The sequence below is a fragment of the Phyllobates terribilis genome, unplaced genomic scaffold, assembly GCF_046119375.1.
Source record: "Phyllobates terribilis strain yellow unplaced genomic scaffold, ASM4611937v1 Scaffold_7__3_contigs__length_470593459, whole genome shotgun sequence".
NCBI lineage: Eukaryota > Metazoa > Chordata > Amphibia > Anura > Dendrobatidae > Phyllobates > Phyllobates terribilis.
Genome location: NW_027362767.1, coordinates 429,141,758 through 429,160,409, shown reverse-complemented (window position 1 = coordinate 429,160,409; position 18,652 = coordinate 429,141,758). Strand labels below are relative to the sequence as shown.

General features: G+C 46.6%; 2 protein-coding genes across 5 annotated transcripts; both read left to right on the top strand.

Annotated features, from left to right (window-relative positions):
- The first annotated feature begins 294 nt into the window (after positions 1-294).
- On the top strand, positions 295-8,288 carry HSD17B8 (hydroxysteroid 17-beta dehydrogenase 8). Of its 2 annotated transcripts, none has more exons than XM_073641991.1 (9): positions 295-439; positions 4,210-4,412; positions 4,504-4,620; positions 5,919-6,014; positions 6,196-6,281; positions 6,467-6,551; positions 7,468-7,510; positions 7,797-7,871; positions 8,115-8,288. In XM_073641991.1, exons 1-9 carry the CDS (start codon positions 340-342, stop codon positions 8,129-8,131), a joined length of 822 nt encoding a protein of 273 aa, XP_073498092.1. In that variant the 5' UTR covers positions 295-339; the 3' UTR covers positions 8,132-8,288. The 2 variants fall into 2 exon arrangements, with proteins under 2 accessions (XP_073498092.1, XP_073498093.1); XM_073641992.1 differs by having other exon boundaries at positions 319-416.
- Positions 8,289-10,586: 2,298 nt separating this feature from the next.
- RING1 (ring finger protein 1) lies at positions 10,587-16,091 on the top strand. Of its 3 annotated transcripts, none has more exons than XM_073641989.1 (7): positions 10,587-10,631; positions 13,498-13,591; positions 13,674-13,834; positions 14,278-14,493; positions 14,572-14,871; positions 15,053-15,230; positions 15,449-16,091. In XM_073641989.1, exons 2-7 carry the CDS (start codon positions 13,514-13,516, stop codon positions 15,548-15,550), a joined length of 1,035 nt encoding a protein of 344 aa, XP_073498090.1. In that variant the 5' UTR covers positions 10,587-10,631; positions 13,498-13,513; the 3' UTR covers positions 15,551-16,091. The 3 variants fall into 3 exon arrangements, with proteins under 3 accessions (XP_073498090.1, XP_073498088.1, XP_073498091.1); XM_073641987.1 differs by having other exon boundaries at positions 10,603-10,695; XM_073641990.1 differs by lacking the exon at positions 10,587-10,631 and adding an exon at positions 10,683-10,706.
- Positions 16,092-18,652: the final 2,561 nt, after the last annotated feature.

The following is an 18,652-nucleotide window of genomic DNA, read 5'->3' as shown; positions in this document are numbered from 1 at the left end:
TACATTAGTGATCCTGAGTTACCTCCTGTATTATACTCCAGAGCTGCACTCACTATTCTGCTGGTGCAGTCACTGTGTACATACATGACATTACTGATCCTGAGTTACATCCTGTATTATACTCCAGAGCTGCACTCACTATTCTGCTGGTGTTGTGCACATACATTACAGTAGGTGGAGTGGATTGTGTATTCTCACTACTGATGTCAGACTCCTCACTCTGCAGCTGCCGTAAAACTACAACTCCCAGCATGCTGCAGGGTCACAGGTCTCCAGTCACTGTCTATAGAGGCCTGGATACTGGAGGAGCCGCAGGAGACGCTCTTTCCCTCCTCATCTATGATCGGGCACTTCCGGTCCCTTCGTCTTTATGGTCCCCGGCCTGGAGGAATCATGGCGGCGCCCATCAGGCTGCGGTCTGTGTTGGCTCTTGTGACAGGTCATTCTATATAAACCCCCTCCCGCCCCTGTGCGGCCATTGTCAGAGGCTCCTGGGATCCAGTAGGGATCTCTGGTCGGACTGTAGCCGTCAGCCCCTTTGTACCCGCAGATCAGAGGCTTCCGGCAGCCGCTTATCTCCCGCCCCACAGGAATAACCTGCCTGTTGTGATTGTGCAGTAAAGGACATTAGTAATCAGAGCCGTTTTCCTTTACCTCCTGCTGGGATTGTGTTTATACACAGCAGGCAGTGCTGCAGTGTAAAGCACGGTGTACAAATCACCAAATACAGTGCAGATAGTCTGAGACAGTGATTTATACCTGAAGAACAGTCAAAAAGCAGATAAGATATAGAGGGAAAACCTGACTGAGCGACAATGGCTGTCACTGCATCAATAAGTGGCGACTGTGCAGTCACTGTACAGACAGGAGGCACAATGTCCGCAGCCGAGGTGACATCTTTGTGTCAGGACGCAGCGCGGTGCAATGTGCCAGATGGTGGCACTAGTTTTTATAATTTTCTCTTCTAGGGGGCGACTTGTCCAGGCAAACCTTTTTACCTGCTGTAGAATGAAAACTTATACAACTTTCTGGCAGATTTAATGTCCTTTTTTTCCGCCCCATTTTCTTATTATCTCTGCTTGCTGTGTGTGAATGGAAACATTTTTGTATAAAAAGCTCCCGGCACATACAAGAGGTCCTTGGCATATAGACAAGAAGCCCCCGGCACTGACAGGAAGCCCCCGACACATACAAGAGGCCCCCAGCATATATACGGTAAGCCCCCGCAACATACAGGAAGCCCCCGGCACATACAAGAGGCCCTAGGCACATACAGGAAGCCCCCGATGCATACAAGATGCCCCCGGCACATACAAGAGGTCCTTGGCATATAGACAAGAAGCCCCCGGCACATACAAGAGGCCCCCAGCATATATACAAGAGGCCCTAGGCATATACAGGAAGCCCCCGGAACATACAGATACGTATAGGAAGCCGTTGGCACATACAGAAAGTCCCTGATACATATAGGAAGCTCCCAGCACATACAGGAAGCCCCTGGCATATACAGGAAGCCTGCGGCACATACTAGAGGCCCCCGGCACATACAAGAGGCCCCCGGCACATTCAGGAAGCCCCCTGGCATATACAAGAGGCCCCCTAGCCCATAAGGAAGCCCCCAGCACATACAAGAGGCCTCTGGCTTATACAGGAAGCCTCCAACACATACAAGAGACCCTCGGCATATATACTTGAAGCCCTTGACACATACAGATACGTATGTGCCCTTGGTACATACAGAAAGTCTTTGATACATATGGGAAGCCCCCAACACATACAGGAAGCCCCTGGCACAAACAAGAGGCCCCCAGCACTTACAGGAAGCCCCCCGGCATATACAAGAGGCCCCCCAGCACATACTGGAAGCCCCTGGCCATACAGAAAGTCCCTGATATGTATAGGAAGCCCTGGCACATACTGGAAGCTCCCGACACATACAGGAAGCCCCCAGCACATACATAAAGTCCTTGATACATATAGGAAGCCCCGACACATACGGAAAGCCCCCAGCACATACAAGAGGCCCCCGACATATACAGAAAGTCCCTGATACGTATAGGAAGCCCCCAGCACATACAGGAAGCCCCTGGCACATACAAGCGGCCCCCAGCACTTACATGAAGCCCCCGGCACATTCAGGAAGCCCCCTGGCATATACAAGAGGCCCCCCCAGCACATACAAGAAGCCCTCGGCATATACAGAAAATCCCTGATACGTATAGGAAGCCCTGGGACATACAGGAAGCCCCCAGCACATACAGAAAGTCCCTGATACGTATAGGAAGCCCCGACACATACGGGAAGCCCCCAGCACATACAAGAGGCCCCGACATATACAGAAAGTCCCTGTTACATATAGGACTCCTCAGCACATACGGGAAGCCCCTGGCACATATGGGACACATGCATTTTGGCCCCATTTGGTTTCCATTTCTTTTTGTATGGAATCCTATAAGGAGATTAGGATTTTGCTTACAGAAGCCGCCAGTAATGAGAGTATAAAGAGTTTGTATATATACTACTCACAAAACGTTCGGTATATTTGGCTTTCGGGTGAAATCTGAGGATTTCGGGGTCCAATTAGAATTGGTATTACACAGTCCTCCACATCACTCTGTTCACATTTTGCCATTATGAGACCAAGACGACACCTAACAATTGATCAGCAGTACCGCGCCATTGTGAGGCTTTAAGCTGGATGTTCTCAGAAGTGGCCACTGAGCTTAGAGAGTCATCAGCAGGGTGCAACAGAGATACAGAGAGACTGGAAGAGTCACAGAAAGGCAGAGACATGGACGTCCTTTGGCCACATCCCACACTGATGACTGATTCATTGTGAACAATGCCCTTCGGAATCGGATGGTGAATGCATCACAGCTCCAGGCACATTTAAGGGAGGTGAGAGGCACCAAGTGTCATGTCAGACCATACAAAGCTGTTTACATCAGCGTGGTCTGCATGCTAGACGAACTGCAAGGGTACCTGACTACACCACTATCGTCCTGCATGGGCCAGGGAGCATCTACGCTGGATGAGGCACCAGTGGACCTCAGTGCTGTTCACTGATGAGTCGATTCACACTGAGCAGAAATGATGGCCGCCAATGATGTTGGGAGACGTTAAGGAGAGCACTATACACCAGCCACCATATTCACCAGATGAGCCTTTGGTGGTGGTGGCATTGCAATGTGGGCAGGTGTCTAGTCAATACAGAACTGCCCTACACTTTGTGAATGGTACAGCAGTGACATGCGCCTACTACGTGAATAACATCATTAATCCAGTCATTGTGCCTCTGCATGAACAACACAGGACTAATTTCATCTTCAGGGACAACAACGCTCCAGCTCATCGAAGTCGCATTATTAGGGAACGGCAGCTGGAGACCAGGTTACCTCAAATGGAGAGACCTGCACTTTCTCCAGACCTAAATACCATAGAAAACCTGTAGGCTCAGCTGAGTAACCTTGTAGAGGCTCTTACCTCTGTACCCCAGAACCTCAATGATCGCCCTTCACGAAGAGTGGGATGCCATGCCTCAGCAGACTATAACTCCACTTGTGAACAGCAGGAGACGTTGTTGTCAAGCTGTATTTGATCCTCAAGTTATTAAGACATTGACATTTTTGGAGGGGTATACCCATCACTGGTGTTGGCTTTTGTGTCAATAAATAGTTTGAGATGTGGAAATCACCATTGCTGTTTCTACTAAAATGCCCGACTGTCATGATAAAATATCACTGGAGCAGGAACTTTTTACTTTTTCTATAAATTTCACATGAATGCCAAAGATCCCTAACTATTTGTGAGTAGTGTATATATATATATATATATATATATATATATATATATATATATATATACATACACCAAGTGGTGGATGCTTTTCTTTTATCATGGAGGCCCTGGGTGACTGGCACCAGTGGCATCTGGTAAACATTCATGTGATATTTCCATCAGGATGGTATAAAACACACTTCAGACCCACAGTGCAGAATGCAGACATGTACCGATTATGCCCGACCTGTTCCTGCTGACACAGCTGAGTGTTTGTTGCAGTTGTATCCAGTCCAGCTTTTCCTCTGCTATCTGTGCACAAGAATATTTCTATTCATTTACAGCAAGAGCATAAAATAACTAATCCCCGGGTGGTGTGACAGATTCATATGATGCAGCGTTTATATATTTCTCCCTCTGGCACCTCCTCAGGTGGTGGCAGCGGCATCGGTCGAGCAGTCTGCCAGCGACTGTCACAAGAAGGGGCATCAGTCGCTGTTATTGATCTTAACATTGAATCTGCTAACAAGACCCTACAGAGCCTGAGCCGGGATGTCCCAGGACAGGACCATGTGGCCCTCACAGCCGACGTCTCCAGATCTGAGAGTGTCACTGCCCTAATGGAGCAGATACAGGTAGACTGGACCCCGGGCTCCTCCTGCATGTGGTCCAGCAGCGCACACAGTAATGTGCTGGTCAGTGACTGTTCTCTGTTTCCCCCCTCAGTCTCGCTTCTCTGCTCCTCCTCGTGTAGCTGTGAATAGCGCTGGAATCACCAGGGATGAATTTCTGCTTCGCCTCTCAGAGGAATCGTTTGACTCTGTGCTGAATGTCAACCTCAAGGTATCGATCTATCCCACCAGGCTGGAGAAATGCTCAAGACGTATGAGCAGAAACATTGCGCTGCGGTTCATGGGCTAATAAGAGTCTGTCATTGTTGCACATTAATAGTGAGGTGCTCCCCTCCTTTTTTTAGGTTAGTTATTTATGGGGTCTTTGGTAATTCTCTGACGGCGAGCACCCGACAATATACGACTAGTGCGGCTTCATTATTTCTATATCCTCCTATCTATATATCTGAATAACATCCTTGAGCCGATAAGGGGATCAGTGGGGTCCAGGGCTCAAATCCCACCAAAGACAACATCTCTGAGGAGTTTGTATGTTGTCCCCGTGTTTGCGGCGGTTTCCTCCCACACTCCATAGACATCATACTGATAGGGAATGTAGATTGTGAGTGATGATAAAGTCTGTACAGCGCTGTGGAATATGTTGGCGCTTTATCAGCGAGTAGAAATCTATCTATTCCAGTGTTTCTTAACTCCACTCCACAAGTTTTCCCCTACAGGTCAAGATTTCCTTAGTATTGCACACAGTATATCAGCTTCGTCACCCCCCAGAATTTGCCTCAGGGGTCCTCTCTTTGGTTGTTGAGGGACTGTATTCTATAAACACTGCTCCATCTCATATTTGTCTGGTGCATCATGGATCCAGCGCAGGCTGCTCTGTGTCGGAATAGGACGCAATGACGTCCCTTTCTTTGGCCCCCTGACTGCTGAGTCCTGTGATTGACTGCAGCGGTCTACTGACCAGAACAGGAAGTTATTGCATCCTTTCCCAGAACAGACCACTGGAGCGCCCTGCTCTGGATCCACACGGATGTTACAGCCGGTGAATACGCATCTATTTATTATATGGAAACATTCCTGCTCCTTGTACATTTTTAGGAGCCTTTCAAGGATCGTTCTCTTGTGATCTCCTTGCTCCTTAGGTAGCTGTTGTGACTTACTGATGTCTCTCCTGGCCTCCCAGACACATGGTGACCGCTTGGCTCTTGTCAGACTCTCTGTGCCCCCATACTCATTAGCAGCGCTGAGATCTGCAGATTTCCCCGACTTTTCTTTAATGTGTATAAGTAAGTGTAGGGAGTATGGCCATGTAAGAGGGGGGCAATTCTAGCTCTCAATGGACACCCAGAATGGACATCCCACCCATCTCCGTCAGCGCACAGTTAGCATTTTAGGGGCATTGTGTCTCGGGTTTCCTCTTTCTCTCCTGTCAAATACAATGAAGTCAGCGGCAGAGATCTGACATGATGGGAGGTCAGACGTCACCATCTTCTTTCTTTTTGCCTCCTGCAGGGTCCGTTTCTGATCACACAAGCAGTGGCCCGATCTATTGTAGCCAGTGGGAAAAATGGCGGCTCCATCATTAACATTGGGAGCATCGTGGGGAAGGTGAGATGGACAAATAATGAATAGACACAGGTCTAATGACTGAACGTCAGTCTGATGGGCGAGTATAGGGCGGTAATACACACGGAGCATGGTGTCTACTAGCTGACACTATGGCGGTCCTCCTCGCTCCGAGGTGACCAGGCAGTAATCTATATACCGGTATATCTATCGTCTGCCGCAGGTGGGGAATCTCGGGCAGGCGAACTACGCTGCCTCTAAGGCCGGAGTCGAAGGTCTGACAAGAACTGCAGCCAAAGAACTCGCCAAGTGAGTAGAAATGAGTCATTAAAGGAAGCATGACTTACATCTGCCCTGGCCACAGCTGCAGAGCTTGTTACAGTGTGTCAGAGCTCTCTGTGATGAACCCTGCAGCGGTGTAAGCAGCTCGTGGTCTGGATATGTAAGTCATGAGTACAGTATTGCCATTCAGTGGTTCCCCTTCTCCCTCACAGGTTTGGTATTCGCTGTAACACAGTATTACCCGGATTTATTGCCACCCCAATGACTGATAAAGTCCCACAGAAAGTGCTGGACAAGGTGAGCGGATGTCTGCAGTGACTGTCTGGTAGGGCGTCCTTTACTCTCTTGTATGTATAGGACCCGGTGCCCCTTTCTTGTTATACATTTGTGGCTCCACATTACTGACCCATGGGACCTAGGACGGGTGTGAGGTCTGGGGTAGCGGAGGACCCGGTACTGCTGCGTCCCCACTTTATTGTAATGTTGTCATAGTGGCTCTGTGCAGCCGCCACTAGTGGGAGCTCTCTGCTGCCACCCCTATGGGGAGATCCCTGTGCCCACTCCCAGGGGGAACACTCTGCGGCCACCACTAGGAAGAGCTCCGTGCGGCCACCACTAGAAGGAGCTCCCTGCGGCCAGCACTAGGAAGATCTCCCTGCGGCCACCACTAGGCGGAGCTCCCTGCGGCCACCACTAGGAGGAGCTCCCTGTGGCCACCACTAGGAGGAGCTCCCTGCGGCCACCACTAGGAGGAGCTCCCTGCGGCCACCACTAGGAAGAGCTCCCTGCGGCCACCACTAGGGGGAGCTGCCTGCGGCCACCACTGGGGGGGCTCCCTGTATACAGACGTATACTGTTAATCCATATGGCGTTAATAGCGGCTGCAGGTAGAATTTTATCTTTTCTGAAGTCAGACAAACGTCTGTAGATTTCCAACTAAATATATAATAGTGAATATCAACCTACAGAGAAGTGAGTCTTTTTCACGGTGCTGAGTGAGACATCGGCCTCTTTGGACTCCTCTGGTTCTGAATTTGCCTCTGTTTTAAATTCCTCCATTTTGATTACACAGAAGACTATAGATATACCTGGGTGCCCCTGCTCCACAGTGGGTGTTGGTTACAGTGTGATTCCCACTTTCCTGTGTGGTGTCTTCAGTTCTGATCACGTCTTGTGTATATTGTGGTTTCATTATTCTCCCCTTTTTTCACAGTTTGCGGGTATGATACCGCTGGGAAGACTCGGCCAGCCTGAAGGTGAGCCGTTCATAGGTTCTCTGAGACTGGCAGCCAGGCCTGCACCCCGAATTCTCCATACACTGGTGTGGACACGGCTCTATCCTCGTGGCGCTCTTCCAGTTCCGCTGCTGCACATCACATCATTGCCCAGGACCTGAATGACAGGGAGAGCAATAGGAGGGACAGGACAGTGCCAGGAGGACTAGGAGTGATCAGTAGATGGTGTTCACCTGTACAGTGCAGCTCCAGGAGCCTCTACCGCATCCCCAAGACGTTTCCCTAACTGCAGTTTTCATTATTTCAGATGTCGCCGATGCTTGCGCTTTCTTGGCCTCGGACGAGAGCAAATATATCACCGGAGCGAGTGTAGACGTGACAGGTAAATGTCAGGACGGAGGGACAGAGGGGACCATCTACTTCATATTTGATCATTTTCACTTTTTGCAGTCTTGTGTGGATGTAATTAAGTTTCTTTCCATTATAGTTCACTGTACTTTACACTGCAGCTCTGCTTCCTCAGATGGGCAGCGGTGAATAAGCACAACGTTACCAGGAGTTTAGTAGGTAGAGAGCTGATTTCCATTACAGCCAGGACATGTGATCTTTTCTCTTGTCCCCCCAGGTGGCCTGTACTTATGATTTCAGGTGCCAGTCTGACGTGCCGCGGCCCGTGTGTGTCCCGGAGAGGCAGCCGGAGAGACGGTCACTGCCAGCGCTAATTGTACTGTTAATTGTAAATAATTTCAGAAATGACTATTACTATGGATTAAATATTAAATATATTTTATTCACCTTCCCCTGGAGGTTTGTGTAATCGTGTGAGCGGTCAGGACTCGAGAACAGGGGAAACCGTTTCCTATTTAGAGTTTAAAGGGTTATTCCCGTTTTTATAACCTTTTCAGTCGTTCTTGAGATATTAACACTTTTGTTTTGTTTACAGCTTGTCGCCTTGGAGACCGACCACCACAGCTTCACAGAACAAGTGCAGCGCTTACAAGCTCTTTTCTGTTTAACTTGTAAGCGCTGGTCTGTAGCTAGCAGAATCGCTGGAGCGCGCTGTTACCTCCTAATCCCAGCCAGCTTCAACGCAGTGTTTACAAGGTAGACTGCAGGGGTGGTCGGTCTCTTAGGCAACGAGCTGTAAACAAACAGAAAAGTGTTAATATCTCAAGAATAAAAATTACTAAACTGCTTGTTTTTTTTTTTTTCAAGCTCTATATGACAATTTCCACCTACTGTATGATAATGGGAATATGCCTTTAAGTCTCTGTATGCGGTGACGGTCACACAGGATTGAAATTTTATGCAGCTTTTGGTCATTGTCACCTTTCTGAGATTTTGCATTTGGAGAATAAATAAGATATTCAAATAATTTTACCCTTTATTTTCTGATACTTGGGGCTTAATTTTTATGTCATTTTTATATTCCTTTTTTTCTGATATCAGGGAAAAATTGAAAAAAATATTTAGGAAATTCGTGTCTATTTTTACGACCACAAAAGACAGCTGAAAACATTCAAAATTGCATTATCCTCTGTGTAGAAATTCTTTGTATATATTGGACATATTTTTATATTTTTTTCTGATGAGGAAGCAGCTATAAATGATTTTTTTACTTTTTTTACTTTATTTTTTTTCTTTATTTCACTCGCTGTGCCTTATATAAGGTCTTAAATAATAATAATAATAATAATAAAATACCTTTTTAACATATTAATACACTATTTCCATTGCTGATTTCCCCTGTAACTGGGGCTGCTATATTTATTAGTCACAGTTACAGTGGAAATTCAGCCTCCTGCCTTCATAGCAGAGCTGACTGTTTTTCCTAGCACCCTGTAGCTTCTGCTCTTTCCCCACATCCAGAGATCACAAGGTCACTGGGTCGGGAGGATGGAGTACCGACAGTGTTTCCTGTATACTATTTACACAGCATTTGTTTAGCGCTGGGTATTTTGCAGTCAGGAAGGCAGAGACAGTAATAAACCTTGTCTGCTTCTCTGTTGAGATTCTGGCTGTATCTGTCTCCCCTGATCCTCCATGACCTCATTTAACAAACCTAATCTACACTGACATTTTAGAATGTCAGTACTGAGTTAAGTGTGGACCGCCCGGATGTTTAAAGCTTTGTGCATACAGCTCCTGTGCAAAACATATGTGTTTCCGTGGTATCAGACTACAGCCAAGCCCTGTGTAGTCAGATCCCTCAGACTCCCTACTTGATATCGTAAATTCTAAAGATGCCTTATGTTTTTTTTTTCGTTTAAGGTAAATACATGAACATATTTCGGTAGTTCTCTGTGGATGGTTATTATACTGGAGTCTAGAGCTTACAAGTGTCCAGTTTATGGGATCAGTGCCCCAGTGCTTAATAATAGTGACGTAGTCACAAGAGTTTCCATCCCAGTGTTGATGGATGATGTCCCCTGATGTCGGCTCATCATTATCCAGGACGGTCGCACATGGATCCATGGATGGATGCAGCCGTCACGGAGCTGTATACATCTGTATGCAGTGAGCTCCCCCTAGTGGTGTGTGCAGGATGTAGACGTCTTTACCATTCGTCTACATCCTCTTCCGGTCATTCAGACATGGACCTGCTCACGCCAATCACTTGTCGCAGCGCTGACACATTGGGTCAGTGATTGGCTGCAGTGGTCATGTCCACATGACTGGAAGAACGTTCGTTGTGTGGTCAGAGTGAGCTGTGGCAGAGGGCAACGCCACTTATTAGTCCACAGCGCTACAGTATAGTAGGGCGATATAAATGTATAAAGTGTTAAAATACACATTACTCCATTATTGGCTCAGTAACCAAACAGGACTGATGCATGACACAATATTAATAGTATTATCAGGTGTTATCACTGGGATAACATCAATGTGATAAATCGGATATTACAACAAAAATGACAAATTCCTCTCAGCTCTCGCCTTCTTATATGGAGGGGCGGAGCTTTCACTAGTGCCTGAGCTTTCTCATTGGACGGTCACAGAGAACGCGGGAACTGAGGAATTCATTGACAAAGCGCTGATTGGCTGATCTCGGCCTCTGGGCGGAGTTTTCTGGCTCACCGTTGCCAGGTCTCAGTGAGAATCCCACCAACGCTCGCCGGAAGTGACGTAAAACCGGAAGCAGGTAACGCTTCCTGTTGTTCTGTCTTTTTTTTTTTTCTTGCACCGAACACCGGAGTTTACGTGACGTAAGTGATCGGTACGAGACCGGGCGGTGCTAATGGCCGGCTAAATGTGATGTATGTGCATGCTGTGGAACTACAATGACCAGCGTGCAGTGTTATGGAAAGCACTGGTGTCATAGAGTGCGGCTCCAGCTTGTAGCATCACCCCTGATTATACTGCTGAGGCTGGGAGTGTGTGCTGGGACTTGTAGTGCTGCTTCATATGGTAACCCTCTGCCTTAGATAGGGGGAACATGCTGGGAGTTGTAGTTCTGCAGAATGCAAAAAACACACATGGTGTCCCTGCTGGATGAGAGGGGAGCAGCTTTGGAGAGCCTTTGAAGGTTGGGGGCCCCTGGGGTAGACAGGGAAAGTTGGGGCTCCCCTGGGACTGTCTGCGTTGGGGGGCTCCCCTGGGACTGTCTGTGCGTTGGGGGGCTCCCCTGGGACTGTCTGTGCGTTGGGGGGCTCCCCTGGGACTGTCTGTGCGTTGGGGGGCTCCCCTGGGACTGTCTGTGCGTTGGGGGTCTCCCCTGGGACTGTCTGTGCGTTGGGGGGCTCCCCTGGGACTGTCCGCTCTCTGGGGCCCAAAGCTTCAGCCTGTGATGTGTAAAGAGTTCATCTCTAAGGCCACGGCCCCACTCTCAGTATTTGATCAGTATTCGGTCAGTATTTTTTCTCAGGAGTGGGAGCCAAAACCAGGTGAGGAACAATCAGAGAAAAGGTATAATAGAAACAAGTCACCAATTCTGCATTTATCACCCACTCCTGGTTTTGGCTCCCACTCCTGAGAAAAAATACTGATCGAATACTGACCAAATACTGATAGTCCTAAGGAGGAGACTCCTCCTATGTGAACAGATCAGTACTGAGTCACAGCTGAGGGTTTGTTACAGTTGTATCCAGTCTAAACTGCATGGACTCTAACCTGATACATTGTAACAAACTAATGGCTCTGATGGAGCGCGCCAGCGGAGATCATGAAAATGTTTAAAAACTAACCGATCAGAAGAGCTTTTTAGCCGTCTGTCAGACGCTGTTCTCGTGTCAGTTTTTCTTTCACTTTTTGAGCGTGGAGAATATAAAAATTCATTGAGGCGATGTTCACACACAATTTTTAGAGCAGTTCTGAACCAAAATCCTTCTCAAAACCCTCATTCCTATGGGAAATCCACTTTGCTGTTGATATGAGGAGTCTTTTCTACTTTTTCTTTTTTTTCCTGAAGAGGTTTTGAAAAAATCCTGGATGGAGGTGAGGGGCGGGGAGAGAGCTGTCAGCTCCCCAAGCGAGGCAACGACCAATCAAAATGCTGCAAAAAAAAAAATCATCAGATGGAAATCTGTCCCAAAATGAATTATTTTCTGAAGTGGTTTCCACTGGCAATAAAAACCTTGTCACTTTTGACCGCCTCCAAAAAACTGTGTGAACATCGCTTTATAGGACCCATTCGTTTTCTTTTTTTTTTTTTCTTAAAATGTTTTTATTTTGTATCTGTTTTAGCCATTCGTTTTATTCATTTTTGTTCAGATAAACATGTCGTCTGCACAAGTTTTTTAGTTTTTTTTTAATTCCATAAGAATAATGGAACATTACAGTCTATTGGAAATGGATCAGTTGTCAATTGTTAAACTGATTAGTTTCTACGCGCTGCACACTCCTAACACTGGAGACACCGCAAGTAAAAATACAAATGGAAACTAAAGTTTCTGTTTTCAAACTGATCCGACAAACGAAAACTTTGGAATATGTTGTTTTTTTTCAGATGGACACATTTACAAATGGACGTGTGTATAATATGTATTATGGGAGATGTCTGCAGGCTGGCAGTGCTGGGGGGTCTTCCACTGAATGTCACCGATGGTCCCCTTCACTTAAAGGAAACCTGTTGGAAGTTTAAACATTCAGCCTAGATTGCTTTGTAGGGGCCACTGGTTCATATCCATGTGTAGACGCAGTAATGAAGCATACAATGCCGGCGGTTCCTGCTTCAATCACTGTCGCTTGCATAGCCGGGATCGGGAGGGGTTGCTGCCAGATACGCAGGACACTTGTCTGCAAAAATTAATGGCCTGAAGACACTTTTAGTGTAAACTTCGCACTTTTTATGAAGAATTACTGCTGCAGAACTTGGATATGTTCAGAAAGTTCCCTCTAGACCATGCATGTCAAACTTTGGCTGGTGGTTTTATTTGGCCCTTGACATCAGAACCACCACCCCTATATCGGGCCCATTATACTGTATGCTAGTTGGCCCGCAACTTTGCCCAAGTTTTTCATTTTGGCCCTCTGTGTGTTTGAGTTTGACATCCCTACTCTAGACCCTAGATCGCCAATAGATGGGGGAGGGGGTCAAAAATTATGACGATGCCTTAAAGGATTTGTCCAACATTTGTATCACTTATTCATGGGATGAGTAGTAAATGTAGGATCATCTTCTGGAATCCTCCACTAATTTCTAGAGCGCAGATCCTAAAGTTCTGTGTCAAGCAAGTCTGTGGGATCGAGCATATCGGGAAGCCATATGTCCCAGGTTTTGATAATGTCTTGTGATATAATGGGGACAGGTCTGAGCTAAGATTACGGACTGCTCTTTGACTGTCGATCCCCTGTTTTAATATTTGGGGACTGGATCGCCTCCTCCAGTACTATATTTTGTTTTTTAGCTGGTTTTATACCCCTGTATTCTCATATGACATAGGACGTTTTCGTTTGCCCCCCTTCCTCCATCAGTATCTGACTGCATTCAGTGCTCATCCTCTTTTTAGGTTAATTATGTTTCCTTTGGTTGTAAGATTTTAACTTTCTTTTTTTTTTCCCTCTCGTAGACCGGCCGGTGGCAAGATGGCGACTCCAGTGAGTGCGCAGTGCTCCAGCAAGACGTGGGAGCTCAGTCTGTACGAGCTGCACCGCACGCCACAGGTATGTCACCGGCTTGGGAGAGTTGTAGATTCTTGTATCGCGTGTTGCGGACGTTGGTTAATGGCCACTAATGTGTCTGTAGGAGGCCATCATGGACGGTACGGAGATCGCAGTGTCCCCTCGGAGCCTCCACAGTGAACTCATGTGTCCCATCTGTTTGGATATGCTGAAGAACACAATGACAACCAAAGAATGTCTGCACCGGTTTTGCTCGGACTGTATCGTCACTGCTCTGCGCAGCGGGTCAGTATTGCTGGAGCATCCAGATGTATAACCATAGACAGCACTGCTAGTGAGATGAAGACCGTGCCGGATAATGCGTGATAGGAGCTGGGACCCCCAACTATTCACTTGGTTGTTTGTGACTGCTCGTAGAATATAATAAAGATCTCGGTTGTGGACGGGTTAGTTTACTGCTTTTCGTTTAGGTAAAAGTCCCATCTATTTGACATTTGTGGTATCTCATAAGTGTGTATCTTCTCACCATCCCCTGACACAGGCTCATCATTCAATGGCATCGCTAGTGCTTCGGATGTCTAAATATTGATGCTGCGCCCATAAGCTTACATGAGGCTGTACCGCTCACTACCTGCCCCCATAGGAGTCTAGTATAGGAGTAAATGAAGAGCCTGGATAAAATGATGTACAACTGACAGAGCCATGATCATTGTCACTTTTATACCTAGGAACAAGGAATGCCCCACATGCAGGAAGAAGCTTGTTTCTAAACGATCCCTCCGCCCCGATCCAAATTTTGATGCTTTAATTTCCAAGATCTACCCCAGCAGAGACGAGTATGAAGCACATCAGGACCGAGTCCTGGCAAAGCTGAGCCGGCTGCACAACCCGCACGCTCTGAGCAGCAGCATCGAGGAGGGCCTAAAAATGCAAGCTATGAACAGGTAGAGAAGACGTGTAAGGACCCGAGAGGTAACGGGAAACATCCCGACATTTCTGACTTTTTCCTCTCCTATATTTAGGGCCCAACGAGTGCGGAAACACCAGCAAGAATCAGACAACACAACGTTCAGCGGTGGAGAAGACAATTGTGACAGCCGCTCGCACGTCAGTAACCCATCTGTGCACAGCAACCAAGAGGCAGGGCCGAGCCGCAAGAGGTCCCGAGCCTCTGAGGATTCAGGAGCAGAACCAGACATGTCACATGAGGGTGGGATGAGGAGTCCGGATCCGCAAGGAATGGGAGAAGCGGGCAGTGAGATTGAGCTGGTGTTCAGGGCCCATCCTCTGCTGGTGGAGAAAGATGGCTACAGCCAAACCAGGTGACGCCTCTGAGCTCGCACTTCATTGATATGATGCAGCGTGGATTATTGGGGTAACTCCAGGTCACATTCACTTTAAATTTTGAGCGTACAGATGCCCTGAATGATGCATTTCATACTGGCCCCATGTGGGAGCACTCGGATCAGATTTGCAGGATTTGACCACTTCTCCTTCCTTCAGGTTTGTGAAGACCACAGCAAACGCCACAGTCGATCATCTTTCAAAATATTTGGCTCTTCGCATCGCCCTGGAGGAGCAAGCGCAGAGAGGAGGAGCGGACGGAGTAACCCTGGGGGAGGTCAGCGAGAAGCAGTATACAATATATATCTGTGCGGGGGCTGCAGGAGGACAGTACACAGTGAGTACACACCAGGCCGTACAGTATATAAAGGACGTATAGATTTCTGTGCTCATCGGAAGCACAGAACCGGCAGCACCGTTCTGATCCTCACTGCGGTTCTGTCTTCTATATCACAATCGGTATACAGACCGGTAAATGGGTCCAGTCCGCTCATCTGAGTCTACCATTAAAGCGTAACAGTCGTTTTAATTTTCCTTTTTTATTTCCACCCTCAGACTCTGAACGGTTCATTAACACTTGAGCTGGTTAATGAGAAATATTGGAAGGTGAGCAAACCCCTGGAGTTGTACTACGCCCCGACTAAAGAGCAGAAGTAACGCTGACTCCCGGGCCATGTGGGAAGATGGACTGGAAAAAAACAAAAATAAATCAAGACTGTTTCTGTTGTGTGTGACGACAGCCGAGGGGGCGCGCAGCAAACTGAGAGACCTATAGTAAAAAGAGGCCAACATTGTGACACCACCTTCACCCGCACAGTGACGCTTGTACAGAGGAGGGAGCGACTGGTGCTGTTGTTAAAACCCCGGTGAAGGAGCACAATAAAGACACGACAGACCCCCACCATGATGGGTGGGATTCTTCCCTGCAGCAGCTTTGCTTCCCCAGTCTGCATCATAAGTGTCAGCACAGCGCTGAGCCGGCATCCACCGCACATCACACGTCGTCCTCATCCATTGTGCTCCTTGTTTTCGTGTGGGATCTCATTAATTTATATGACATATACTATATTCTGCTGGGATTTTCCTAAGATTGTAATAGTTTTTTTTATACTAGATCATTTACTTTTTAGAATTTTCTTTGCTTTTTTTGTGTTTAGGAAAATTTACGGCAGCAGCAATATATACTTTCTCTAAAGAGTCTAAATGTGGTCTGATTTTATTTAGTAAAAGTGACTTTATTCCAGGATTTGTTCTGTTTGACCATGAACTGGTGGCGGTCAAGCCTTGCCTGGCCCATGGTGTTTGTGTTTACGCTAGGACTGGTTCAGATGTGATGGAAATGCCGCAGATTTATTGCGGTTTGGTGGATGACATTTTAACATCTAATCTACATGGTGCAGACATTTTGTGCATGAATTTTGAAAAAAGGTGTGGCTTTTCAGCCAAAAATATTTTGCACCAAATTTTGAACACATGATTTCTGTCTGCAGCTGCCACTAGGGGGAGCACCCTGTATACAGAGATACATGATAAGGTCCTTTCTGCAGTCACCACTAGGGGGAGCTCCCTGCATACAAAGATACATGATAAGATTCTTTAGTTGTAGTTCTGCAACAGTTGGAAACCTGCCTTACCTTTGTATATCTGGAGAACTCGGAGCATCTTTGCACAGATTACATTTTTGTTTAATTCGACAGTCGCCTCCTGTAAGGAGTGCGCTACAGATTTACCGCTGTATGGTGAGATCTCACATCCCGGGGCCGTGCTGGGCTGCCATCGCTGTGGATGAAACCTCATTTCACCACTATATAAATACCGCAATGAGCCTTCGGGGTTTTATTCTCATCTTCCACATAGAAAGATACAGGTGCTTCTCACGAAAAGAATATCATCAAAAAGTTAATTTCAGTTCTTCAATACAAAAAGTGAAACTCATCTATTATATAGAGTCATTACACACGGAGGGATCTATTATATAGAGTCATTACACACAGAGGGATCTGTTATATAGAGTCCTTATACACAGAGGGATCTGTTATATAGAGTCATTACACACGGAGGGATCTGTTATATAGAGTCATTACACACGGAGGGATCTGTTATATACAGTCATTACACACGGAGGGATCTATTATATACAGTCATTACACACGGAGGGATCTATTATATAGAGTCATTACACACAGGGATCTATTATACAGTGTCATCACGCACAGAGGGATCTATTATATAGTCATTACGCGCAGAGGGATCTATTATATAGTCATTACACGCAGAGGGATCTATTATATAGAGTCATTACACACAGAGGGATCTATTATATAGAGTCATTACACACAGAGGGATCTATTATATAGAGTCATTACACATAGAGGGATCTATTTCACGTGTTTATTTCTGTTAATGTTGATGATTATGGCTTACAGCCAATGAAAACACAAAAGTCATTATCTCAGTAAATTAGAATACTTTATAACAACAGCTTGAAAAATGATTTTAAAATCTGAAATGTATGTTCAGTAAATGCTCTCAATACTTGGCCGGGCTCCTTTTGCATCAATTACTGCATCAATGCGGCAATGTGGCATGGATGGATCAGCCTGTGGCCCTGCTGAGGGTTTATGGAAGCCCAGGTGGCTTTGATAGAAGCCTTCAGCTCGTCTGCATTGTTGGGTCTGGGGTCTCTCATCTTCCTCTTGACAATGCCCCATAGATTCTCTATAATAGATTCTCTATGGGGTTAAGGTCAGGTGAGTTTGCTGCCAATCAAGCACAGTGATACTGTTGTGTGTAAACCAGGTATTGGTACTTTTGGCAGTGTGGACAGGGGCCAAGTCCTGCTGGAGAATGACATTTCCATCTCCAAAAAGCTTGTCGGCAGAGGGAAGCATGAAGTGCTCTACAATGTCCTGGTAGACGGCTGCGCTGACTTTGGTCTTGATAAAACACAGTGGACCTACACCAGCAGATGACATGGCTCCCCAAACCATCACTGATTGTGGAAACTTCACACTAGACTTCCAGCAGCTTGGATTGTGGCCTCTCCACTCTTCCTCCAGACTCTGGGACCTTGATTTCCAAATTAAATGCAAAATTTACTTTCATCGGAAAACAACACCTTGGACCACTGAGAACAGTCCAGGTGTTTTTCTCCTTGGCCCAGGTAAGACGCTTCTGGCGTTGTCTATTGGTCATGAGTGGCCTGACACAAGGAATGTGACACTTGTAGCCCATGTCCTGGATACGTCTGTGTGTGGTGGCTCTTGAAGCAATGACTCCAGCAGCAGTCCACTCCTTGTGAATCTCCCCCAAATTTTTGAATGGCCTTTTCTTAATCTTTTCCAGGCTGCGGTTATCCCGGTTGCTTGTGCACCTTTTTCTACCACACTTTTTCCTTCCACTCAACTTTTCATTAATATGCTTGGATACAGCACTCTGTGAACAGCCAGCTTCTTTACCAATGACCTTTTGTGGCTTTACCCTCCTTGTGGAGTGTGTCAATGACTGCCTTCTGGACATCTGTCAAGTCAGTAGTCTTCCCCATGATTGTGGGGCCTACTGAAACAGACTAAGGGACCTTTTTAAACTCTTAGGAAGCCTTTGCAGGTATTTTTTGTTAATTATTCTAATTTACTGAGATAACTTGTGTTTTCATTGGCTGTAAGTCATAATCATCAACATTAACAGAAATAAACACTTGAAATAGACCCCTCTGTGCGCAATGACTCTATATAATAGATCCCTCTGTGTGTAATGACT